Below are 26,549 nucleotides of genomic sequence, written 5' to 3'. Positions count from 1 at the left end.
CTTGCAGCTACCTTACTGCATACCTTTGGAATATTAACTCTAGACCAGAAAAGCTCCAGATGTTCCCTCATTTTCTGAGGCTTGAATTTGGAGTATAAGATGGCAAGTTCAGTAAACATCCCCATGTGAGCACGCTCTAGGCCCAAAGCAGCTTCCAAAAGGGCAATCAGTTCCTCAAAGTAGCCACGATCCTGGATGTTAGGAAAATAAGGATTAATAAAGCTTGCTAAAATGCATATTTTACTTAAATACAAAAATGCTTTGACTTTCTCTCCAGTGAAAGTGCTTAGATTTTTGATTCCAATGAGGCAAGAGAATTATAAAAGAAGGCACAATGGAAACTATTACCTCTCCATTTACTACAGAAAAAATGCATGTTGCCACTAAGAAATGAAGATGGAGGAAAAATTAATTTAAATATTATACCCCCAAGTTATCTTTTTTTCTGTGACCACTTTATTAGCAGATACAAGTATGCTGCACAAGTCTTCTAGAATATTAACAGTTACCTGATAGTAACTGATCAGCTCCTCAAGTTCATCAGCATGGATGACTATGTGTAAGCCACAGATTTGTGCCAAGCGGAATTCTTTTCCATCCACACAGGCAAAGCAGACCTGTCATGACAGTCAGCAAATAGTTAACAGGACAAAGCTTTACTAAATTTGGGGTTTACGAAGAGTTCCAAATAGGTATTTCCATAATACTTGTTCTAGAATTAAAATCTACTGAAACCCACAAGTTTAAGTTACCTCCTTCCAAGTCCTTGTGCTATTGGCTTTGCGGCCACTGTCCACTGCTGCCTGATACTCCCCAAGGTGCACCAAGGTAGATGCCAGGCGAGCAAAGTTGGATACATTGTTATAGAGAAGTTTTGCTGCTTCATACATCCCCTCTTCGTAACAGCGATCACCGACCTGGATGAGGAGTCCAAGGTAAACAAGGGTAGCAGAAAGAATGAGGGGTCAGTTAAGCAGCAAGTCACACTGGGAAACTGGGCACCAAGACATACCTGCTGTATGTGGGCATTATTAGGGCCACTAATAAACTCCTCCAGTTCTGACAGACGATTAGTTTTTGCCAAAGCAAAAATAAGTTCTGTCTCTACATAAGACTCTCTAGCCTTCTTCCTGGCCATCTGTAAGAATTTGACTAGGTCCTCCCAATTATCTGGAAGAGAGCAGAGATATGTAAGATCCTATCTTTAGTCATTCTGTATTGTTTACCTTGCCCACCTTAGGGACAGTTTTCACTAGCAGGCTCAAATCTCTCCTCTACCACGATAATAAGCCATTTGCATTTGAGTTATGGAATTCCCTGTCAACACCAAGTCACGTTCAGGTAAGACTGGATTTCTTGCTACCATTCTGCAATCCAACTGGCAAAATAATTCTGCCACATACAGGTAAATAAACACCTACTACTTAGTGATACTTTAGATAACGGTCCAAATTATCTCCACAGAGAGGTCTATGTTTGGTGTAGCAAGACAAAATCTTGGTGACAGGAATCTCAACATTGACTCATCCATTCCATGTACTGATTGTTCCCATTTTCCCTGAAATGAATTCCTAGGTCTCAATAGTCCCTGATGCTCAATGTAAGTGCAATAACCTAGCTCACATCCAAGCAATCTGAAGTTGAAGTTGCTTTGCCTTACCATTTCTATTAGCTGCCTGAACGACTTCCATGTAGGCAGATGGATCATCTGCCTTTATATAGGAGTCAATGGCTTCCTTCACCAAGTCCTTCTGGAGCTGTGCTCTGGCCAGTTGGCTCCACACTGCTGGTTCATTACATCTCTCTGCAAATTCATAAGCACGGTCTAAGTTGCCAATGTGCTCAATCAACACCTGTTTGAAATTGAAGTTCCAAGTTAAAAATCTAAGTTTTGTAACACTGTCCCTTCTAATAGAACTCTTCAAATGTATACACTGCTCTGTGTAAGCAATATGAAGCTAACCACTCTTAGAACAGCCATTTCTGTCCACCACCATGCAGGAACCATACCTCACCTGAATTGCTGAAGTATTGACATCAAATTTTCTGAATATAGCAAAGGCTTCCTCGTATAGCTCATTACTGATGGCAATGTTTGCAATATCTGGGGCATCATAGTTATCCAGCCGATTGATGTATTCCATCACTCGGGTGCGGTCAGCCTTAATGGCAGTCAGGATCAGCAGATTCTGGAGATTCCTTTGGTTAACAGAAGGCATAGGCTATAAGCAGTGCACAGCAACACCTGCTTAAGTGATATGGATTGTACCCGTGAAAAAATAAACCCATTTATTGTCACTAGAAACAACATTTCATCCCCAGATAGGGAACTACTGACATTTACCTTCAAAAAGAAATTGCTTACCAGTATTACCATTCTCTGGTCTCAGCACATCACTGCAAATTGCACAGTGTGAGTTAGCTCTGCTCTTCAAGCACAAAGCACTCTAAATTCTAGCTTTTCACCTTATTATAAACACTGAAGAGTGCTTAGATCTTGCAACCAAGAGGCCCATGGTAACCTGGATGATTCACAACCTAAACAAAGGCACTGAAGAGGCTAAACTTGAGGACAAAGCTCTCCTCTTACCTGTGTTCACTGAATACAGAATTATCCAACACAATTTTTTCCAATAACTCAATCAGTTCATTTGGCAGATCAGCAGTCATGAAAGCTTTCACCGTTACAGAAACTTCCTCTGGATCCTGTGTCTCTGATAAAGCCGTTTGGACAACCTAGATTCAAAGGCAGGAAACTATTAAGTGTTTCCCCCAGATTAAATATTTGTCCATTTGTCAAGTTATTTTTCCAGTGAGTTCAGAAAAGCTTCAGAATTTTGAGAGCATTTTGATAAAGACAGCAAGAAACAGCTATTAGCTGTATTTTATGTAGAAGTAAAATCACATCTTATGCCTGTATGGGAAACAAATTCACTAAAGGAAGGTCATTCCCCAGGACAGAAAATATATCTTACTGATAGGTAAATCTTCTGACCATGAAGGTCAGAATTAATACCTGCCACTCTAACTCTTACAAACTTCTATATGGTGAGATGGGGCTTTAAGGGACTTTTTGGGGAAAGAATGCTACTTTAATGCTCCATAATGTTTCTGAGACATCCTGAGGTCTCCACATACTGGAAGCTGAGCCTTTTTGCTGTACCTGGTCAATAAGCTGCCGCCTGAATGGGTTGTTTTCTTCCAGTACATTTGCCCAGAGCTCAGGGTCCTTCCTGCGCACCAGATAGCGAGCCTCGCTCTTAAACAGGGAGTTCTCATTGCACACCTGAAGGAGAAGTTACAATTATTGGCATTGCTGTTAAGGGTCAGTACCACAAGACAGGTTTAGCGAGCTATGAACCAGACAGTCTAGAAGACTGACTAGAACTAATTTCTGACCAATGCTAAATGCCACAGACAAGTTCTTACCCAACCTCTGATCTGGAAGGCTCATGGAGAAGGTCTCCAGCAGAATTTCTATAGCTTCTCTTGGTTTTGCCCAACACAAACACTCTGACTGTGGCTTCACAGTAACTATTTGCTTCTGGTTGAAGTGAAGACCTGCAGAAGCCTGAAGAACTTAAGTTTTAAATCTAGAAAGGGGAGCCACTTGCCTGGGCAGTGCTATGTAGCAAACTGAGGAATGGTGCAGTTATTTAAAGCTAGAAGTAGGTTATGTATTTGGTGTCATTAGCTTTACACGTGTTTACGAGTGTTCAGAATAGCAAGTGGCTTGGATTCTCTTGTTAAGGTGTTAAGGATTCAGAATAAATGGGAAATTCCTTATAGAAGTGCACCATGGGAGAGTTACAAGTTGTGACCCTATTAGTACCACTAGCTTCAACTTCCAGCAAGAAGAGTAGAAACCTGAAGGCCTAAGTCATCTTATAGCAACAGCTCACATTGCTAGTATCCAAGTAAGCCTGTGGAATCTCAATTACTGTGCTGTAAGCAAATCAGTACTAGCACAGTTTTGCTTTATGCCTTATATTTATCAGTTGCAGGAGTTGACCCTTCTTCCAGGGGACAACATCATCTCAAGAATAATTCTTGCAGGAAGATGATGTTTACTCCACAGCCAGAAACACCTTCTCAGAACATCAGTTCTGAGAAGAAACTGGTACAGACAGGCTTTAATGGTTAACTAGAATGGTAAAGTTTATCCCAGCAGTCTCCTAGCAAACAACTCAAAGCCACCTTCATATCCTGAAATAAAGGAGACAAATGAAGCCAGCCCTTTTTTAACAGCTACAGTGAAACTATTACTTAAAAATTAAACACTTCAGGCTGCAAAGCTGTCCACTTTAATCCAGTATCAAGCCTGGATTATACTACTATTCTAATACTCAGAGCTGACATTCTCTGCATATACCAATATGGAAGTGCAAGTAGGAAGAGAATGTTTTTCTCAGCAACCACAAGCACTACTGGCTTAATCTGACATTAAGCTCTGGTGTTTACATTGAGACCAGAAAGTGTTTAGGAACCCTGAGAATTTTACCTACCCTTGAAATTCTGAGGGATGTTCTAAGAACAACAAGCTTAAAGATAGGAGAGGAATGCTATTGGAGTAAGTCCCTGTAGTTAAACTGTCAACATTTATTTTCCTCATTTCTGGTTAAGTACTGGAGCAAGTCTACGGGTCAATCACAACAAATACAAATTACAAGCCCTGTTTTAGTTTCAGGGAAACTTCTCTTTCATTGTAGGGTCAGGCTAGATGACAGCCTGCTCCTCCTGCTGAGCCTTCAAGGCTCAAAAACATCAAATTAACAATGCTTTAATGGTAGGCATATTCATTAGCTGGGCCTAATAAATTAATTTCAAGCAGAATCAGTGGATGAAAGACATGGATTGCACTTCAAAGTTCCAATTATACAATTCCAGTTTGGACATACAGCTTAAGTTCTTCTCATCAGCATAAAAATTACTGTCTCCACATAGAAGAATCCCACCCACCTCAACTCCTGACTGAGACTGCAAGACAGGATTCTGCAAGTGTTAGACTAATAACCAGACAGGCTTCCACTTCAGGCAGCAAGTAGTCCTTTAAAGCATGCTTATAAACACAGTTTTGCTAACCTTTATGAGTTCCAGATCACACTGCCCCCTCTCATAAGCAACACAGGCCAGATGAGGGTCCCTCTTTTCACAATATTTGCCAACTACACGGCTGTCATAGTAAGGATTCTCACGAAGGAAGCGCTCTGGATTATTATTACTGTCAATGTAGATTTTGGCCAAAGCATTATGAGTCGCAGGTTCTTCACAGCCTTCATGAATCCTTGATTCAAGCCATGGCAACAGCAACTTAAGCCTTCGAAGAAGCAAACATTTTAGGTTTATAAGTCAGACTGTGGTATGTTTTACAGCTACCACTCAGTACCTGGCCTTCCCTTCAAACAAATCTGCTGGTCAAACTTTAAAACAAACACAGAGCCAATTATTTTTAATGAGTCTTAAATGAGTGGAAAACAGATCTGCAGCTTAACATTACGGAAGGCTGCAGATACCCCTAGTTTTACAATCTCTCAACTCCGGTTTTATTAGCTGGCAGTTCATGCTTAAAGCCATTTGTTCATTTTTCAGGTAGCTAGAAACTATTTACAGAAGCTGCTTCGGGCCTGCAGCTAGACTGTCAAGACAGTTTGATGCAAATTTACTCCAAAGGCAGATCCCATGGCTGGTTGTATGGCAGTGTTCAAAAGCCATGTTATACATGATGTACTGCTGTCAGGCATTCCTACATGACCAAACAAATGAAACACTGACTAGCAAATTTGAACTGCTTTTCTATAGAGAAACACAAAACAATATTAGTACTTCATCGTTTAACAAGACTGCATACAATTCAATTTATGTATAGCAGGGTCAGGGAAGCCCAACACTGGTGCCTACAGATGCATTTTCATTACCGATTTCTTTTTTCCACTTCAGCCACCAGCTCATCTGTGGAGAACTGCCCTCTCACCACCATGATCAAGTTCTTGATGACATCCTCAGAACAATCTACATCAAGAAGCCCTCCAACCACTGCTGGTATACGGCTAGGATTCACCTAGAATAAGCCACCATCATTGAAATTAGTTATTAGCGTTACTAATAATGCACCCCCAGTCTTCCACATGGGGAAGTTCTAGTTAACAATTTCAATTATGCTTCAGAGCAGACAACGTCGAGTAACTAACATTCGTATATACATTCCAGGAATAATGATAGACAAAAGGCTGAATGAAGAGCCTCCGCACTGGGAGAGCGAGCAAAAAAGACAGCAGATGATGCTGTAATTCCTTATAATGAAGTCAAGAGCAAGTCCTTACCTTCTGTACATAGATCTCAATATACTTCTGCAGATTATTGCGATATAAATAGAGCACCAGGTCATGAACAAAGTCAAACCGATCGCAGACAATGATCAGAGGAAGCTGATCTGTGAGCTTTGCCTCCTGTATTTCGTGTGAAAAGAGAAAAAAGGGACAAAAGATTATTCACAGCCACACCAACTAAACCTTCCTGGTGTTTCCCTCCATTAGAAAGCTGTAGTTCTGCTGCTAAGCAAAATATACAGAAGACCCTTCAATCCCCTGGGCGGAATATTTACCTTCAGGAAGTTCTTCACTCGTTCTGGGTTATAACAGTTACTTTCACGGCAGATTCTTTCCACTTCCTTTATCTGACCAGTCTTGCAAGCTGCCTGGATGTACTTGAAGTGAACATCTGGGTCCTGGCTAAAGTTTACAATGGAACCCAAGAAATAGAACAGTCCTGGAAAGAGTCACATGTGTTTAACATTGTTAGAAGTGAAGGAAGTGAAGGCTGTATAGGCCTCAGCTTGTGACTTAAGAGCTCAAGCCTTACTGAGAGAGCAGCATTCAGTCAACTGCAAGGAGTATCAGAAGGATTTTTTTCTCTTCTTTCAGGTTTCATCTTTCTTTCTGATCTTTACTCAAGAGAGTTAAGAAACTATTAGAACAAGACTACCCCTAGAACTCACTGTGATGAGCTCACTTTCATAAATGTATCCTAAGATCCAGCCATGTGACGAGTACCTCTCCCATAAAAGCTACAATCCTTACTATTAGCTTCCATCAGTCAGTGCTCCCAAGTAAGCTGCTTCCCTCTAATACTGTACCTTCATAGCTTTTGAAAGATTCAAAAAGCTCCACAAGAGACTGGGTGCCAAGCTGTTCATGGTATTTAGAAGCAACTTGCACACACAGCTGTAGGTTTTGCCTAATGTTGGCTGACAGCATGGCACGCAAACACTCCACAGAGTCTTCAACTGAGAGAGAGCCAAAGAAGTTCACAAGCCACTGCAAAGGGACAGAAATTTTACTCAGTAACTTGTACACCATTTGACTAATTTCTAAGATTGGCCAACTAGGCAGTTTCTACCCCAGCTACGGAGAAAAGTCTTCCATGAACTAAGACCAAAGACATAAAAAGAGACACTCACTGTATTTACAATCACAAAAGTGCAGTTTGGAAATAATATTTGAAATGCCCACCTGGGAAACTGAGGCCAGATTTAAGCCACTGAAAGTACAGACTACAAGTTAATCGTTAACTGGACAAATGTTCTTGAATCCCAGCTACTTGTGCTACTTCAGTACCTACAACCTATCTTACAGCAGCTGCAGAAGGGCTAAAGACTGTTCACATCACTTTCTTACTCTGGACAACACTTACCTCAGGATTCAAGAGGTGAGTATGAACAACTGCACGTTTAATATCATAGAGATCCGTGTAGTGCTCCAAAGCTCGCTGGAGCAAGCCTGCCTTTTCACACAGCTGGGCAACATGAGCACGATCATAGTGTGTAAACATTTGGTTTCCGAGAATGGCATCTGCAACCTAGGAGGTTACATTTCATAATCACTGTCAAGAAATCAAGACTGTCAAGAGAATCACAGCAGCTTAGCCTACAAGTTGCTCAGAAGTCACAGCAGTGACTTACTTAGTATACTTGCATGTTACTAAATGACTTATAGATAACAGTATCAGACATCCTACTCTTGTGCAAGTCCAGTACTGTCTCTCCCTTTTTGGAGAAACTGGGTCGTACCTGTGGGGCATGAATCAAATTCATTTCCAGGAGACGGGTCTGAAGGTGGCCTTCTGCAGGGCGGTTATTTTTCAGGGCATCCAACAAAAAGGATGTGCACTGCTGCAGAAGACTGTGCTCCATGAACACATCTACAATCTGTTGAGATTGGACAAGTTACAGAAGAGGGGCCTATATACACACGTGTACATTTTTCTGTGTATACACACAGCCTGGCTAGACAGGTGTCCTGGGGTGATGTTATGATATTGCATCCCCTATCATCTGCTTTATGCCAAGATTCTAACTTGTCTCAAATTGAGACAACAAGCTATCACAGCACCTACCATGCTGCATTCCCTTGTTTTCATACTATTACTATCATGGTAATAGAGAGAAGTTTCACATTTCCTTTTTCTCTAGAACTGAAGAAGTGCATTATTCTGAGCTATTTTGCCAAACTTTACCACCCACTCTTATTTAGTTCTAACACAATATGCAAAGCTCATCCCTTCTACCGCTGGGATAGTTGCTAGAAGAAAAGCCAGGACTTTTTCCAAGTAGCTTCAGTTATTTAATAATGCAAAATGTTCCCTTATTTCTCCATCCACTTAACAAGAAGTGGCCAATGGCAGCCAGAACTGAACTTAGGTTTATTTGTTCATCTTCCTCTAAATTCTCTGCACGAGGACATATTTGCTCCATTAAAGCCAACAGCAGGATAGTAACACTTTATTACTTAGATTGTGGTTAAGTTTATTATCAATAAACCAGAAAGCTTCCACAAGAACTTAAGAACACACTTGCCTCTAAAGACTCAGTGATAACCAAAGTTAACTAGACTATTTAGTCACTCCTCTAATCAAGATGACAAGAGATGTGAACCAGCCTTACCAGTCCCCAGAATGGTACTACACTATTCCCTCTGTCTAGAAAGAGACCAGTACTCTTGTTGTAGGCATCACCTGGTTAATGTTAGCCAGTGGCTCCTCATCCTGTACCAGCATCTGAGAGAACTGCAGGCCTTGTTCTGGACTGACTCTCATCACACTTCTCAGTAGGAAGATCCAGTCTGGGGTATAGCCCACCTAGAGATTTCAGAAACAGTCATATATTTAGGAAGCTTCACACTTCTGTTAAGCCTTCAGATTCTTAAGCATAGCGACTATAAACTGTTGTGAGCTTGCACTGCCCATCCCCCATCTTCCAGGAATTCTCCGACAAAAGCATTTCTTGTCTGTTGACACAGAAATTCAGTATTCATCTACTTAGTAACTGAACTTGTACCAGGGCAATTCTCTGCCTATGTAAGAAAACTGCCTGGAATAAATTTTTCAATAGTCCTAAAGCCCTATTTATCAAGTCCTAAACTTAAAAGTAGGCATTACACAATTTTTCTTTTTTTATGGATTACAAAACTAAGTCTGAGGAATTCAGGAAGACTCTTATCTTTATTCTGTAGAATAAGCTTAAGCCAGTCCATTAAATTAATACTTTATAAAATTCTGGATGCTTTGAAGTTGTTTTGCAGAATTTTTAGACCATAGTAATATACTATGATTTGCATAATGGACACCTTAAACGTAAGACAGAGCCTGCAGTTTGTGATAAATGATTTACCTTCTTCGCATACAGCACGATTTTCTGGAATTGGCCAGTTTCAGCAAAACACTGAATCACTTTGTTTGGCACATTAGCTCGAAGGTAGACGCTGAGTGCAAGGGTTGGGTCAGCCGTCTTCACCAAGTCTCCCAGCTCCTCCGAGCACTCCAGCTGATGACAGAAGTGGTATTTTGTCAAGCAGAAGAATTCAGAGTCGTAGCATCAACAAAAGTATTGTTCACACTCAGCTGTTAGAAGGCAACAGAAGTAGGCTAATGTCATGATCCAGCCTACCTTGTCTTCCTTCAGCCACTTCTCCAGAAGCTGTTTGCGACCCTGCTGCAGGACGGGGCGACAGAGCTCCAGAGATTCAAACTTGTTCAGCTGTCCCTGGTCAAGCAATATTCCAAAGTACTGGAGCAGGGGAGAGGCCTGCCCAGGCTGAGCTGGTACACTCTGGAACTTCCTAATTGTATCACTGGTACGTAGAATTCCCTGAACAGGCACAAGATAGAGAGAAGCAGTGTTTAATTAGTGAAGAGTGAACAGCATTAGTAAGAAAAGCAGGCTTAAGGATGAACTGAAGCATCTACTGTTAAACCTTCAGGACAGAGACCATCAAATCAATGACTTTCTAGCATGAAGTCAGTGGCCACAGAAAGTCCAGTCTAGCTAGAAATGGATAGCAGATGCTCCTTTACAGCATACAGGGGAAGATATTAGTCAGAACCTCTACCAGACTGCAGAGAACTAACACTGCATTTATTTTTTGAATGTCAAGCTCTGAAATGCAAATGACCTAAGCAATCCACTAAGCTTAGGCAAGTTTCCATGATTTCTAAGCTCTACCTTTGGAGTTACTTACCTTTGGTGCAGATGCAGCTACTTTAGCAGCATCTGCATAGTTTCCTTGAGCAAACAGTGTGTTGAACTTTCTGGCAAATAACTCCTCTGCCCCCGCTAGGTTACTACGTATAGCCATTCGCAGTCCCAAGTCAGGATTCTGGAGAACATTCGTAGCATAGTTCACAATGTTGTCTTCCTCAACACATACAGAAAGCACCTGGAAAGGATAAGGGGTATATTGAGGAGTAATGTCATTTCCACAACTGCTAGGAAATACAACAACAAAATGGCTATGCAGCTCATCAGCGAAGGAGCAGATTAGTAAAAAAACAAGTTCTTCTTCAAGTAGCTCTGTACTAGGAGAGATAAAAAACCTGATTAATCAAATAGTCAGTTGCTCTCTTCCATGACATTTGTTGCATCAAGTCACTCCTTAGGTTTGTTACATTCCATATGAACTTTAGAAGGCCCAGAAACAGAACGGTGGATTTGTTACCTGTCCTTTTTTGTTCACACCAATAATGCCTGAGGTAGGTTCATGAGGAGCTGTGACAAAGATAGTATCAGCACTAATACGGTTCATGTAGATGCACACTCCAGACTCCAAATCATACATGTGGATATATCCATACTTGGTGATCAGATAAATTACACCATGCTTAATTCCAATCTGCCGAAAGACAGGTTTTTATTAGTCAAAACTAGTAAGATTATAACACTTTAAACAGCTGCCTTTAGCCTAGTCACAAGAAAGTACTGTAGTGACATGCCTTTGTACTGACACTAAGAACCAATAAAGCTTCGGGCTTCTTCCTTTCAGACTCAAAAGCAATGAACAGCTTTGCCAGCCATTTGCAGGCATAGCTCCAGTGAACAGAGGTTGAAGGGAAATTAAAATTCATCTGCAGCAAAGAACATACTCCTCATCCTAATAAGCCACGCTGAGGAGAAAAGTTTGAGCATAATTAGCATTCTAGTCTAGATATGTTCAGAAATACTAATGAGATAATCCCATTCTCTTCCAACAAAGTCTACCCAAAGCACCAGCAGAATCTAAACCAAGCTCATCTACTGAGTACTCCAGTTTATCTGTCAAGTCACTGGAACTGGGGAGGCTTTCAAGACAAAAGGGTCTTGAGACACAAAAGTACTCTCCCCTTGGAACAAGTCTTTGAATGTTTTATTAATTAAGCCTTAAGCTCAAGTATAGAGTCATATGGATCCTGCCACATGTGCACCTTAGTTATGGGCATCTCTTGGTCTACTTCCAAAGCTGGCCTATTAGACCTGTCAGCAGTCTTGTGCTCTGAGACAGTCTGATTTTATGACACATTTCTAGTCCTAGAGACTAGAAATGCTAAATGAAATTTGGTCTGTGATAGCAACCAGTTCTGTTCTTTCCTAAAGAATCTCTCACTAATGCCCCAAATTGACTTTTCTGTGCTGCTACTACAGGAGGTGTGCTAATATTCTTACCTAGAACTTGGAACATTAGTAGGAAGCTGAATAGCCGAAGTGATGTTGGATACATTCTCCCTGAAGACACTCTCAAGGGGTTTCTTTGGGGTCTGTTTCATTGGTTTAAGTTCTTTTTGTAGAAATTTTGTTGGGGCTTTTTGTTTATTATTTTTCTAAATACAGGAGCAGTCCATATATTTAAGTTACTGTTTTAATGTCCATGCTACTTCCCACAAACCTATTAACACCCCTCCCAGAACTAGGAAGAATGACAGCAAAGCAGTGTAGAAAGCAATCTTTGCAACAGATGTCGTCTCCTTGCCAGGCTATAAAGTTTTTTGGGTTTTTTTGTGTTTTTTTTTTTGGGGGGGGCTGGGGTGTCAAACATTTACCTGCATTGCCACAGGAAAGTCTGTCTGTGCCTCAGGTGGGAAAAACACATCAACAGCTTTCTTAACAAATGGCTGATTTCCAGTAGCTGGCTGACCCACTTCAATTATGTGCAGCTAGGAAGAAAGAGTTCATGTCACAAGATTGCCTGCAAGTACAGCCACATGAAAAGTTCCTTTCTTCAGATATGCTGCTGAAGTCATCTGCCACATTTGGCCAACACAGTCTGTGGAGCTGTGCTCCACATATTCAGAATGTTAAATTTGCTGGAACCTGATAAAATTAAACCTGGGAGAAGAATAAAAAAAAAAACCCAAAACACCCACTCTTTTTATGAAAGTGACTATTCAAGACATTTTGAGCTACACTTGTCAATTCATCAGTTTTGGAGGACATGACTAGAAAAGGCCAAGGCACTTACTGTGGTGTTCCCTCAGCCCTGCACAGACTGCTCAGCACTTGTAGCATTTTCAATGCTACTGAATTCCACATTCAGTTTGATGCAAACCTACCTATGGAAATACAGGAACATAACTGTAGCCTTTACCTTGCCTCCTGCAGGACTCCTCACAGCAAAACAAAAGAGGGTAGAAGGTTTGGCATTTCCCTCTATTTTGAATTCTGCAAAAGCTGCTGCATGGCCTTCTATAGGTTGGGAGACTTTTCTATCAACCGAATACAACTGCATTGCACCAACCACACGATTTTGCTAGAAAAAAGAAAGGTCAGCTTTTAGAGATAAGATTTCAAATGTTTGTAGCAAGACCCTTGGGACAGTAAACTAAAAAGCAGCAAATGCCTCTCATCCCCTCCTCTAACACTTGAGCCAAACTAGAAGTCAGGCTATTTCTACACAAAATATAGTTTTGAATTTTTTATTTACAGAAACCAAAGTTAAACTACAGCAGCTATTAAGTAAAGTGGGGCCAGGGCTCCCCCAGTTATCCTCATAATATGTTATCTTCATAATATTGCTGCCAGGGAACTTACCTGTGCTGAAATTCCTATCAGCAGCAGCCATTTTTGGTGTTCATCTGTTCTGTAATTGATGATTTGGCAGCCTGCAAGACTAGCGTGTCTATCAAACATCTTTTGGGGTTGTGATTCTCCCTCCATGCTCCAGTGGTACACTGCTGTCTCTGTCACCAAGGCAACTGTATTCACAGATATCCATTTCCAGAAGATCACTTCCTCTGCCATTGTGTGGGCTTTCATTTTACTTTTCATCTCAATATTAAAGATCTGAAGTGTTTTCCCAGCTAGTGTGACAAAATCCAAGAAACATCACAGATCAATTACCACAGTGGCCATCCTGTAGTTTGCCCATTTACAAGCACCCAGTTTAACCCACTGTTCCAGTGGTGTTACAGACAGGGTTAGTGTCCTGTCACATCTCAGTCTCCTTTGACACTTGACTCTTAAGAGAATCCCCTCTCCACCCCCAACACTTGTACCATCCCAAAACCAAAAAATCTCCTTATGGACACTCACACAGACATTCCAACAACTGACAAGCACAGACACTTCAATTTACTATAAGCTGCAGTAAAAAGACAGTCTAAGCTACAGAGCTTGTGTAAACTCTTGTGCTGCCAGTTGGCAGCACTGGTATGCCAAGTTACAGATGCATAGTAGATTTCATTCAGTGTAATTAACAGAAAGAATGGCTCCAGTTTATGGCAATTTAGTAGCTGCTGTAGATGACCTGGACTGAGTCAAACAGCATGAGACTTGAAACAGCTTCAGACAGCCAAAGATCACGGCTTCCATTTTGTTTTCCTGTTGGATGAACTGCACACTGAACTAGATGGGCTTTGTACAACAAGTACCTACTGAAGTCAGAAATTCAGAAAGACTATAGGAAGGTTTGGAGCTTTAGGTCCAGTTAAGAATACTTCTTCATTATTTAGGAAACTATACTGCAGGTTTAGGCTTGATTTTAGTAGTCCTTTTAAACAACCAGCAGCCCTACCCTGCTAAGTAGGTCTAAAACCAATGCTAACTGAACCAAACTATAAAGAATAAGGGAATCCATTCCTTTCATGAAATCAAAGTGATTTATTTTACTGCAGTTTTATTTTACTGCAGATGAGACAACTCATCTCCAGGAATATTCTTTTCTGTTCACAAGACACCCACTCAGACTGCTGGAGTACTGGCTTGTAATGCCATTATTTCTATCCCCATTTCAGAAGTGTTTCCTGCTAGTAACACTTGTGACTGCCAAAGTGAGAGATGTTCACTGATAGATAAAGGCTGGGTGCTCAGGAGTTACTAATTCCAAGTTATTATGTATCTTGAACCGCTCTATAACATTTTAGCATAATTTATACATAAATCCATCATGTTAGCTTAGTACAGTGACAAGAGACAATGCAAGACTTAAGAGCTATCACATGCAGCATTTGCTGCCTGTTTTAACAACATCCTAGGAGAGCTTGCTAGCTTCCCTGGAACCAAAAGCAGCCTGCTAACGAACACTTTGCTCTGCACAAGCACTTACTGTGTTAGACAGATGCAGTAAGCCCAGGCCTGTAAACTGATAGCCGGAAACAGCACATTTACTCTCTTGGACAACAATTTGTCCAGCAATGGCCTGGTGTTATCAAAAGATGGATTTTGAACTCCCACAGTGTACAGCCTCACAAGCAGCCAGGAGACAAGTAGTTCTGGAAGGGCTCTGGTCACCATCTAAACAACGATCCCAGTATATGCATACAGAAGAACTGCTCTTAAGGACAGTTTTCTAAATAGGAAACAATATGTGTTTCCTAGGTTTAAGAACATAGGAGAAACTGACAAACAGCTAAAAGCTCATACTTGTCTCTTTTCTAGACTAAATTTGACTGTTACATCACAGCTGGAAATGGATTCTACAAGCTTCACTAGGTAGCTTAGCCCTGGATGTTGGGAGCTGCAGAAGGCACTGCTTTACAACTCCTTAAGTGTGGCAATATATATTCAAACTTCACAGCCTTAAACTGTAATTAAATTATTAAAAATTCTGTTATTTGGATTGAGAAAGCAGGACCTGCTATACAGTCATAGTGAGAGCAAGTGTGCTTTGAGTCTTATGTCTACTTGAACACTTTATTAGGCCAAGATTCGAGACAAAAAGACTTAAGGTTTTCTGACCAAACTACCAAACTGGTGAATCTATTTAGACTATACAGGCATAATCAAGTAAGCAGATTTGATTTTTGAACATCAGCACAAGAACTTACATTAAAGTTGACTGGAGCATGACATTTCTCCATTACACAAAGAATGGAAGCACCCTCCAATGCTGCATTCTCCACTTATACCCACTGCTGAGCACTAACAGTACAGAGCAGTGCAAGAGGACCAAGAACACAAGGACAACGCATAAATCTTGGTACACCAGGAGAATGCCACATGCAATCGAGAAATGAAATTGTGCATACTGTATGCCAGTTAAAATCAAGAACTATTTCATTTCTTTTTCTGAGGGTGGGTTTCTACATTTATTGCTCAATAATCCTGGGATTACGAGCAACTCCCCATCATGGCACACTGAGTCACAATATGTAACCATTTTGACTATTAAAGCCTCACTCGATCAGCAGGGAAAAGTCTGGAGTGACAGACTGACTTAAACCATGTCTTCAGGTTATCATGGACATTGGTTAGGTAGCTCTATTAACCCTCTTTTCTACCCAACCTTCTGATCACTAGATTATTTATAGAAGAGATCACTAAGTTTGCAACACTTGACAATACAACTTTGCATGTCAACATAACATCATTAACTCAACCTTATTGGTTCAGAGGACAGAATTATTCACTCTGAATGGACAGAACAATACTCCTTTTGAGCAAGTCATAACTGGCAAGAATAAAGCTATATTCTTTGAAGCTGATGATAATCCATTTGGTTAGCATGTTCGTTTTCAAACCTGATTATGTAGTTTCCTTTTAAGAGGTAGACGAAGCTCTGCTAGTGTAGAGAAGGCACTTTCCTTGCCAATACAGTTTGTTTAAAGGGGTCCAAGACAACAGACAGTAAACTCTTAACAGATCTGGATTTTTTTCATTATTACCTTTACCCATACCCAGGGTAAGGCAGTCCTTTGCAAGATGCATAACTATCTCAGCTGAATCAGAGATTCAGCTGAAGTCAAGCATTCACTTTAGTTCTCACCTGATGTCAGTATAAGACTGAGATCAAAGAAAAAGAAGTTAAAGGTTTTGCGCCAGTTCTGAGGACAGTTTCTTGGACCCCCAGGAAATTTCACCATGATTTTTCACAATAAAAAACACACTTAGGCAGAAATGAATAGCACACAGGACATGCTAGCCGGTCTCTCATAAAAATATTGCAACTTCATTTTGTCTATCAACTGTACTTCCATCACACATACACACAAACATTAAAGTACACTCTCCTCCTTCACTTGGTACAGTCAATAGTCAAAACAGCCAAATGGTTAGAAACAAGCCAATGGAGAACATGATCATTGTAATACCAGTTGAGGATTAAGATTCCCCCACCTGGCCATGAAGTGAACTGTCAAATGGCTACCTTAAAGTTCAGTACTTTTTATGAGATGGGACCATTCTGTACTACCAAACATACAATGTCAGGACAAAGTTCACTCACCATCTGTTTAGATAAGATGCAGGAAGAAAAGTACATAGTCAGTAAGAGTTATTGAGATTAAATACCAGATGTTGGTCATTTGAGAAAAGAGCCAGACATGAATTAAAAATTACTTCTTTGAGCTCAGAGTGCTACTTAAAGGCAGTAACAACACCACAGGTAGCAGTAAGCAGAGGTCTTCTAGCTGCAAGACCTCATGATTGTCAAACTTAACATGTTTGTTATGTTCAGAATTTTACACTTAATGGCCATCCTTATGACATTTTTGTCACTATCTAGTAAAACCTTCAGAGCTACAAGAAAGGGCCAGGACAGAGCAGAAAATATGGCTTTATACCCCTATTCATTTATACAAGTGTCCATTATGTTTACAATACCTGTTTAAAAGGAAAGTATACCAAATGCTGACCTGGTCCTCAGTGAGGCTAGGAGGCTGCAGTGCCAGGTCCAAGCATCTCACACCCAACTTGGAGGCAAATCATCCAGAGATTACTGAAAGATCTACTACCAAAAATACAGCATGCAAGTTCAGGCGAGAATTCTTATCCTCATATACATTCTTCTTAGAAAGTTTACATAAAGTTTAAAAGTACTAATAAGCAGTACAGCTAAACAGTAGTTTTCATACTGCAATCATAAAGGGTTACTCACCTTTTAGAGCTATTACTTTGGAGGCTGGATTCATGATGGCACTTTCTGCAGAAATTGGACGTCTGATGGGTGTTGTTGGATCACTCATGTCAATTATCACTACTTGTGCCTGCTCTCCTACTTTCTCCCTTATGCAGATGAACTTGTCAGATTCCATTGTTAGGGTGCTGAATCCAATATTTGCTGGATTAATGCCCAAATTTTGGAGCTAGAAAGACAAAAGAAGAGTACTTTATTATCCTTCCCATATTGAAGGTTTAACTCAAGCCTCTATGTCTAAAACCTCCTCCAGAAGGAAATGCAAGACTGACAAGTTTCTCTGACTAGAGTGTACACTACTGAACTCTGATTTATCTTCTGAGTCTCTTTGTTCCACAGGTAAAGAATTACACAATTGTCAGTATTCAGGTCCTAAAGACATTCTGAAATGGTATTATTGATGCAAACTAAAAGGAGTTTTAACTTATGTGTTTATTACTTAACCTGGTTCTAGCAACATGGTAAGAGTACACCAGCAATAGCACCACTATTCCAGTTTTAGCAAGGCTGGTGAATTTGATGTTCAAAACTTAAGTGGCAGAATGACAATGAGCAGCATCAGTGGGTAGTACAGAAAGAATCAATTACCCTTATGCCCATTCCTAGCAACAGTGTAGAAGGATGTCTACACAGCAGGCCTCAACTGGCCTACAAAGTGGATTTGTTCATTTTACTTCACAGAATACCTAATTCTTACCAGTGAAAGGTAAGAAAGATGTGTTAAAATAAACAATCATTTAATCTCACCTTGCCCAAGATGCCATGCCATTAGGCTCAACAACAAAGGCAGGGGTTGTGATGCAGGCCCCTTCCAGCTGTATGTCCAGCTCTAAAAACATAACTTGTGCTCAACCAGCATAAGTTTTGTTTTGTTGTTGGTTTTTTTTTGTTTGGTTGGTTTTTTTGGTTTTTTGTTTTTGGTTTTTTTTTTACAACAGCAAAAACAAAGTAGTTGCTCTAAATGTAACCTGGAGTAATTCTGAGCTGCCAAACACACTCCCTTACAAGACAGCTATGTATACATTTGTAATTTTCATCCTTATGTATTAACTTTATTTCCATTCACTCTCAATTTCAGTTAACAGGACGAGGTGGTAGTGAACAAACATCACTGCTCCACAGTAAATCAGATCTACCTATGCAGCACAGCCTGGTTTGGTACATCTGTAAGCTGCATTTTATATAACAGTAACTGTGACAAGCCTGAGCACCTGCTTTATGCCCCAAAGCGATGCTTTCCAAGCACAGGAACTGCAGCAGCTTCACTGAAGCTTCTCAAAGGATTAACCTATACCGCTTTTCAGTGCACTGCAAGTGAAAAACTACTGCCCTCAAGGAGACAGGATAGAATATACCACCAGCAATCACTGAGTCATTACACTCCTTTGATACACCAGGAGCTTCACACAATAGACTAAATCCCTTGGGCAAGAAGTCCCGAGATGGCATCACAAACACTGTTTTAATGTGTTTGCGCTGGCTGATCATGGCTCGTTAGAGTTTCTGTAATGCTACTCGCTAAATCATAAATTGGGTATGTAACAGAGATACCTCTGAGTGTGAATGTGTAGGGGCTGTGCCCAAGAATGCCTCAGGAACTGTTTGTTTTCTGTTGAGCTGACTAATGAAGAGCTATTCAGCTCAGTAATTGCTAATCTCAACAGACTCAAGTTTCAGTAATGTAATACACGCCAAATGTACGAATGCATAAAAAGACATTTACTCATTCCCATAAGTGTTTCTCAGCAGAATTGAGAGCCATTCAGCTAACACCTCACTTCAGGGGTAAATAATACACAACAGTAAACTTCAACAGGTGCCATTCTTCCAAAAGAGAATCAAAGTTTAGGCACAAGGTCATCAGATGTGCCTAAACTTGCACCCAGAGTTTTGAAAACAAATCTGCCAGGTAGATGGCTACTACAGGCTTCTGTGTCAGTAAGGAAAGTTTTCATACCAAGACAACTCGTGTACTTTTCATACTAACACACGATGTTGTAGCACACAGTAAGCATGCAAGTGGTAGCTCCATCAGCTTCTGTGACCTTCAACAACAGAGGAATGACAGGCTGTTAACTCCACTGTTCTTGCTCTCTTGCTCTACACCAGACAATGCCCACATATTGTCACAAATTACACACTCACAAATTTGACACTTAAGCACTTTGATGTTGAGTATGTTCTGAGTCCATCTGCCAACAGAGTACAGTCCATTAAGAGTCACAAGAGTAGTCAAGAGATTTAACTGCAGCACAGCTAAATTCCTAACTTGATTTAATTAATCCAAATTCAGATGTATCTGCGGAGTATTGAAGCAGAAACACATCTTTTTCAAGGTCTCTTCTCAATTAGCGTGCTTCAGTTTGACCTACTCTTCAAGAGACAGCCCCTGGCCACTCATTTTGTGGCACTTGAGGCATTTCTCTGAAGACCAGCTTTAAGCCCACCATTATCCACTTCAAAGTCTGGTCCCTGTTGAAGAAAACGTTTTGGGTATCTTCACTAAGTATGATTTTGCATCACACTCTGGTATTAAAATTTTCTGCTTTAACCCATTAGAAAATCTAGCAAAGGCTTCAGAAAAGGTATTCTAAATTCTGCTTGAGTATTACTGCCATCGTTATTCTTAGGGAAACCTGCCACATCTTTTAAAGGCTAAATGCCAGTATTCCCTAAAGGACTGTCATGTGAATACTGCAAACTCCCGTCAGTTTCACAGTTTAGCAGCCTGAAAGCAATGAAGACTGTTCCTACTATTAGGGGAGTGGTAGTATCCTCCTGAGATATGTGAGGCACTGTAAGAGGCATATTCCTTACTGACTGTACAGAAGAATATGAGCCACCATCAAATAAAGGATCACTTTTACCCTTGATGGGACAAATCTTTCATAATGATCTGAACAACGTTGTTCTAAAGCACCTTCCCCCACTTCCTCAAGAAAAAAATTAGTGTAACTTTATTACAGGAGGTAGCAAGGACTTAGCAATGTATCTTCGAAGGCATCAGGTGAAAATGCTACAGGTCATTACTGAGGTTTATGTATATTAATTAACAATTTTTCAGTTTGCTTTCTTAAAGGAGTGGACAACAGACCTCTCAACTACTACTAAATTTTCATCTTTTATTATACTTCTTAGGCAAGCAGTACCTTCTCTCAAACTAATGTTGTTTTCTTCTGAAAATAAAGATTCAGCACTACACAGTCATTCCAGAGGTATTTACTATGATGTCCATTATTCCATTTACCATAATTTCCATGATTTCACCCACACCTTACTTTTAGATAATCCAGTTAAGCCCTACCAAGCAGCCCCATGTAGGTTACAGCAAGCCTTGCTGTAGGGGAAAGGGTAAGATTCTGTTCTACAAGTAACAGACCAATACCTCTCCTGCCCTAACACCCATTAGCTACACAAACAGCATAGAACAATTTTCCCTATCAGGCTCAATGAACCAGATAAACAAAGAATTTTGCTTCATAGATACCTAGTACTACTACAGAGTGGATTAGATACCTTAAGAATTTTACAGATATTGAGAACTTACTGACATGGTAAAGATTAAACTAAGACGTATTATTTGTTTCTCAACATGAATGAAGACACAAAGATATTCAGGATGAAAGACCATTTAATCTGATATTTAGTCTTTCGCTGCTCTTTACCAGCATTGTACCATTTGCTAAGAAATGAAGTCAAGATGTCTTTTACAAAAGAGCTCTACGAAATACTGAGCTTTCTAATGCATTTCCTTTACTGCGGAGTGCAGCGATCCAGTTGGCACAGGCCAATTCAGATACTGATACCTCTAGTCTTCAAACTAAGTCTGTTTCTCTAATGGGAAATAATTAAGCCTGTCTAATACTGACACTTCAGTAATTGGGACCTACCATCAGTTAAATGCTGGAGTCAGAACTCTGGGAATTTAGTATCTCTCCAGAGTTTAGTGTAAGTATCCCATTTCAGCTTCACGCCACATAATTCTAGTATAAATGCTTGTTAGAGACTATCAACTATTGCTTCTAATGCCATTAGAAAAGAGTCAGGCTTGGGCAGAGGCTGTATGCACCCAAATAAAAACTGCCTGCTAAAAGCTCTGTAAGCACACATCTTTTTTAACATAACACACCCCAAAAATGCAGTAATAGTTTCCCATAACTCTTACTCATATGACTACATAAAGCTTTAATCATCCCCAGTAAGGCTGTGCATGTAATTGTTGGACATTTCTGCTCAACTGCTCAACCTCACCTCATCTCTTGCTATAGTTCCCATTTTGACAGCTGAGGGACACCAAGGAAGTATATAAGACCTAAAACATGCAACACTGGTCTGAGCTGCAGTTTCAATTAGGCTTTCATCTCAGGTGATAGTTATTCCCTGCACAAAAATCTATTTCTGTATGTTGGTGATGAGGATTGGATCGTCTATCCAATGAGTTGTCACTACCATGTGTAGGGCACTTCTGAATCCAATGAGCAAATTTAGGCTCTTCATCACTGAATAGCTGAATCAAGTCATAATATTTAGTGCTACATTTTGAATACAAATCTAAAAAGTCACTTACAGCCTGCAAATCTCCTGAGTGCTTAAGTGCACATGTCCAGCCAAAGCAAACTTATGAAAACCATCCAGTTCAGTCATGCCTATTGCACAACAAGTAGTAATTCTTAATAAAACAAGTCACACTACCCATACAGAAAGTGGTTTTGTCTCAAAAATGATGGAAATCAATCTACATCCTTTATGCTTAAAACCAGGATCTTTTATCTCGTCAGTGCTGCACCAAGATGTCCAGCACTTATATACTGAGAGCATGTCATGCACACAAGTTTTCTCACAGCTGGCTGTGCTCAACAGTCTGTATTAGTTACTGAACAGCCAGCAGAACTATGTGTCCGAGCGTTGAAGGGATGCTCCAATCTTGGAACCGGAGGTCTTGCTTAAGCAACAATTTTCCCCATAGACAAGCAAAGATTTTTGCTACTGAGAAAAAAGCTCAAAGAGGCACAAAGAGATGTTTTTAAGACAAAAGCAATGACTAAGTGAAAGAAAAGTTTAATTTTAGATCAGGAACACTTTGTACACCAGATTCCAGCAGTACTGCTTACAGACTATCTACCAGTATATTTGGTCTTTTACTGCACTTCCATTGTAAACTACAATTCCCTTGAAAAGGTTCAATCTGGTAAATAATTTATAATTCACTGCTCCAACAGAAATGCTGGAGTTAAGAACCTGATTAAATCACATTAGCTTAAGTAGTATGCACGAGTAATGCACTGCAGCAGGACTTGGCATAGTTTGCACTGCTGCAGCTGGGCAGTCACCAGACAGATAAAAACTAAGTCTTGTATTATTCCCCTCCCTTGTTATGGAACTTAAACTCCAATATCCTCTGGGGAAAAAATGAGCAAGATGGAAGTTCTTTATGAATTTGTGAAGACTCATAGTGACAGAGTTCATATCTAAAAATAACTGTTCAATTGCATTAAATGGAGCTAAACAAACAGAATTAATTCCTTCTACCGCATCAAGACCTGGATATCTTTTTTTTTCAGTGCAACTATTCTCTATCCTTCAGCTCACACAGGACTTGAACACACAAGCTGTAACAACTTCAAATTTAACGTGCCCTATGACTGGCAGTCACTCCTGCACAGGCTTGGAGCTACTATACAAGGATGATCAACATAAGACAAAATAAGCTGCACAAAGAATGTAAACAGTCTGCTCGATCCCTAGCACTCCTCCAATTCTGCATGGACCAAGATCACTGTTTCACTTCACACTACCATTTATCCAGTTCCAGCAAGAGAGAGTGGGAGAGAAGAGCTCAGTATTTAGCACTACAATTTATGTCTAGCTTCTCTGGAGAGCACTTTCTGCATGGTTCAGTCCTTCTTTTACTAAAGTACATACAACTACCTTGGGAAGACACTGAACTTAAGGGAAATAACGTTTCATCAGCAACAGGCTGAACTTGGAATTAATTATAGCACTAACTGATATTCTAATCACTCACAGTATTAATTAAAAAGGCTACAGATAGAAACAGTACACAGATTGAATCAAGGCACAGAAAGATCTTACAACTTGGGATCACTGAAACACACAACAATTACATGGAATTGTAACTTTTTTGGCTTTATCATAAAGCAGCACTGTAGATTTACCATATTAACTTAAAATATGATAATTTAACCATAGTCAAGACAATTACTTGGAAGCAATGTGAGAGGGGGAGAGAGATTAATCTGATAAGGCTAAATATGTGTGACAGTATAGTATTATGAAGAGAAGGCCTAATGTTTTCACAAATTCTCTACCAGACAACAACAAGCACCATGTAGCACTAATTCATGACTCTTGATTCCAGTTTACAACATACAGTGAGTTAGAGCTGATATAACTGTACTGCAGAGATCCAGCCAGAGCAAACACTCTAAGTTCCTACATTCCTTCCATTTTCCCTCCCTATTTATCCCACCATGTAGGGACAACTGCAGAAGCAGCATGAGGAAGCTACTGCATGCCTGCTCCCAGCTACTACTGATCTCAGTCTCACTTTAGCAGAGTACCGCTTTTGGGCTTCTACACTCAGCCTGGGGGAGAAGCAGGAAAGACTGAATGCTGAAGAAGTTTGTTCCTACGTGTTAGCAATTGACATTCCAGGGTTCTCCCTGCTCCTCCATGCAGCTTTCATGCTGAGAAAAAGTAACTCAAGCACAGGTTTAGCCTTTTCAATAAGATCAAATTGCTTAAGAGCAAAAAATAGAGTATGACTTCAGCACAAAACCCTTGAAAAGCAGGTGGGCAGCCCCCCCCCCACCCAAACCTGAGGTAGCACAATGCTGATATTGGCAGCGTTGCAAGACGCACAACACTGGTAATCACAGAAACAGTCGTTTAATGTGCAAAGCAGCACAGGACACCCCTTGCATATTAAGTGTGATGTCCTCTCATCGCTATTGTATAGATCAAACACAATCAGAAGGATTGGTTATGCTTGCCAGTTTTAAACTGTAAGAACTATACGGTCTCTAAAAAGAGTCTGACAACAAAATCACTTTGATCCCAAGTTTCTTACTCAGACAGGTGTTCTGCAGCTCTTATGACCCTATTTGAGATTACTATAATCACTGCTATAGTGGACACTGGCAGGGAGGGGGTGGCAGAATTCTTCACCATGGTAAATTCTCCTAACCCATGAAAACTCAGAGGACACAGGTGTGCCTCCTCCCTTGGACAGAGAGATTAGATATTTCTGGAATTCACTCTAATTACTGGTTTTTTTTTCTGGCTAGATCTCCTTCTAGGGTCACCAGGACAGTTCTTCCAGTTAAGCAAAAAAAAAATACATACCAAAGGGAGCTGAGAAGCGGCCGTAACCACTTCCCAAGCTGAAATGCCCAGAGCTGCATGCAGTTCACACTGGGGGATGATACCTAGTTCGTATTTTGAAATGGATGCCTGATTTGACAGAAAGGGGCGGTACAGCGACAGAAGGATGACTTGCCAAGTCCACTTCCTGTTCTCTCATTCATTTAGCAAATTCCTTTAATTCCTGCCTCAAACTGCACGTTCAGTGACTGCTGTTCTCTCACTCCATTTACAACCTTCCCTCACCACCAGGTCACAAGGAAACACATAAACCGGTTTGTCTGTGCTGCATCCATTAGCTATGGATCTTTTCCAATTCTGGCATTATGGTTTTCACAGGATATTAAGAACAGAACCATGTCATTTTGGGGGAGGATTTCTTAATATTGTTATGTTTGGAAAGAGGGACAGCGGCTGTGCAGCTTCCAACACCAAATGGTTTCTTGCACCTCATCTCACCAATTTTCTCACAGCTGCACAAAAAGAGGTTCCCAGGAACCTTCGCGATCCAGAGGTTGATGGTCGTTTAGTGGAAAGGGAAAAACCACAATCCGCCTGCAAGATTGCGGCGTCCACCTAAACCGAGGCGAGGGAGCGCCCGCGGTGCCCGGGGAGAGCCGCGCGGCTCCGGCGCGGCGCCGCCCCCTCCCCGGAGCGGGAGGTCCCTCAGGCGACGAGTGACTCTGCACAAATCGCTGCCGATCCGCACGCCGCGGGGACGCGGCTCCGGGGACAGAAGGATGGACGGACGGATGGATGAACAGAAGCGGCAGCCCAGAGTCCGCACCGGGGCGGGCTCGTCCCCGCGCGCCTTCCCACGGCGCCCAGCGAAACGGCGGCCGCGCTCCGGAGGGAAGGAAGGAGAGAACTGAGAAGGTCCCCCGCGGCCTGGCCCCCCTCTCCCCGCCCTCAGCGCTCCCCCGGCCCGCCTAGGCCGCGGCCCCCCCCCGCTCCTAGAGACGGAGTGAGGCAGAAGAGGGGGACTCCGACCCCGCGCCTTTTCCGCTGCCCCCCTGCACTCACCTGGAAGTGCTCCTGGAAGCGAATGGGCAGTATCTGGGCCATGGCTGGGGGCGAACTCCCCGGGGCAGGGGCGCGGGGCAGGGGCGGGCGGTGAAGCGGGGCGGCCGCCGGTGCTCCCCTCACGGCGGCGGGAGCAGCGCAGGCGCTGAGCTCTCGCTGGGATGGCGCCCGGCGCGCCCGCCGCCCTCCTCGGCCTCAGCGCGGGGCCGCTCACTCGCCGGGATCACTCCGCACCTCAACAGCCTGCCAGGGTCTCCTCAAATAGTCCCTCCCTACCGCGCTTCTTCCTCCGCCCATCGCCGCCGCCTCTCGCCCGCCCTCACCCTCCCGCCTTCCTCTGCCGCGCTATCCCTCACTCCCGCTGAGGGCACGGGCTGGGGACGGGGCTGTGAGGAGCGGGTGGTCCCCGCCGCGGCTACGGCCAGAGGAGAGGGGCGGGAGGGGTTGTCAGAGTGCACGTATCCTTCCGCCGCTGCCACCCACGCTCACGTG

General features: G+C 41.7%; 1 protein-coding gene across 2 annotated transcripts in view; it reads right to left on the bottom strand.

Annotated features, from left to right (window-relative positions):
• CLTCL1 (clathrin heavy chain like 1) overlaps positions 1 to 26,237 on the bottom strand; it is a 33,936-nt gene extending 7,699 nt beyond the window's left edge. For both annotated transcript variants that reach the window (XM_068208870.1, XM_068208871.1), the window contains exons 1-25: positions 26,058 to 26,237; positions 17,613 to 17,820; positions 13,331 to 13,599; positions 12,888 to 13,049; positions 12,343 to 12,456; positions 10,989 to 11,162; positions 10,512 to 10,709; positions 9,941 to 10,141; positions 9,665 to 9,817; positions 9,010 to 9,132; positions 8,066 to 8,203; positions 7,690 to 7,854; positions 7,133 to 7,313; positions 6,602 to 6,765; positions 6,321 to 6,446; positions 5,916 to 6,058; positions 5,083 to 5,317; positions 3,164 to 3,286; positions 2,591 to 2,736; positions 2,016 to 2,199; positions 1,661 to 1,853; positions 1,013 to 1,170; positions 753 to 917; positions 510 to 617; positions 24 to 191 (exon numbers count right to left, since the gene is read on the bottom strand). In XM_068208870.1, coding sequence (XP_068064971.1) covers positions 24 to 191; positions 510 to 617; positions 753 to 917; positions 1,013 to 1,170; positions 1,661 to 1,853; positions 2,016 to 2,199; positions 2,591 to 2,736; positions 3,164 to 3,286; positions 5,083 to 5,317; positions 5,916 to 6,058; positions 6,321 to 6,446; positions 6,602 to 6,765; positions 7,133 to 7,313; positions 7,690 to 7,854; positions 8,066 to 8,203; positions 9,010 to 9,132; positions 9,665 to 9,817; positions 9,941 to 10,141; positions 10,512 to 10,709; positions 10,989 to 11,162; positions 12,343 to 12,456; positions 12,888 to 13,049; positions 13,331 to 13,599; positions 17,613 to 17,820; positions 26,058 to 26,099 — 4,041 coding nt within the window. In that variant the 5' untranslated portion in view covers positions 26,100 to 26,237. The remainder of the gene's footprint in view (positions 1 to 23; positions 192 to 509; positions 618 to 752; positions 918 to 1,012; positions 1,171 to 1,660; positions 1,854 to 2,015; positions 2,200 to 2,590; positions 2,737 to 3,163; positions 3,287 to 5,082; positions 5,318 to 5,915; positions 6,059 to 6,320; positions 6,447 to 6,601; positions 6,766 to 7,132; positions 7,314 to 7,689; positions 7,855 to 8,065; positions 8,204 to 9,009; positions 9,133 to 9,664; positions 9,818 to 9,940; positions 10,142 to 10,511; positions 10,710 to 10,988; positions 11,163 to 12,342; positions 12,457 to 12,887; positions 13,050 to 13,330; positions 13,600 to 17,612; positions 17,821 to 26,057) is intronic.
• Between the last annotated feature and the right edge of the window lie 312 nt (positions 26,238 to 26,549).

The sequence above is a fragment of the Anomalospiza imberbis genome, chromosome 18, assembly GCF_031753505.1.
Source record: "Anomalospiza imberbis isolate Cuckoo-Finch-1a 21T00152 chromosome 18, ASM3175350v1, whole genome shotgun sequence".
NCBI classification, from domain to species: domain Eukaryota; kingdom Metazoa; phylum Chordata; class Aves; order Passeriformes; family Viduidae; genus Anomalospiza; species Anomalospiza imberbis.
The sequence above is the reverse complement of the archived record's forward strand: the minus strand, read 5'-3'. Positions and strand labels throughout refer to the sequence as shown.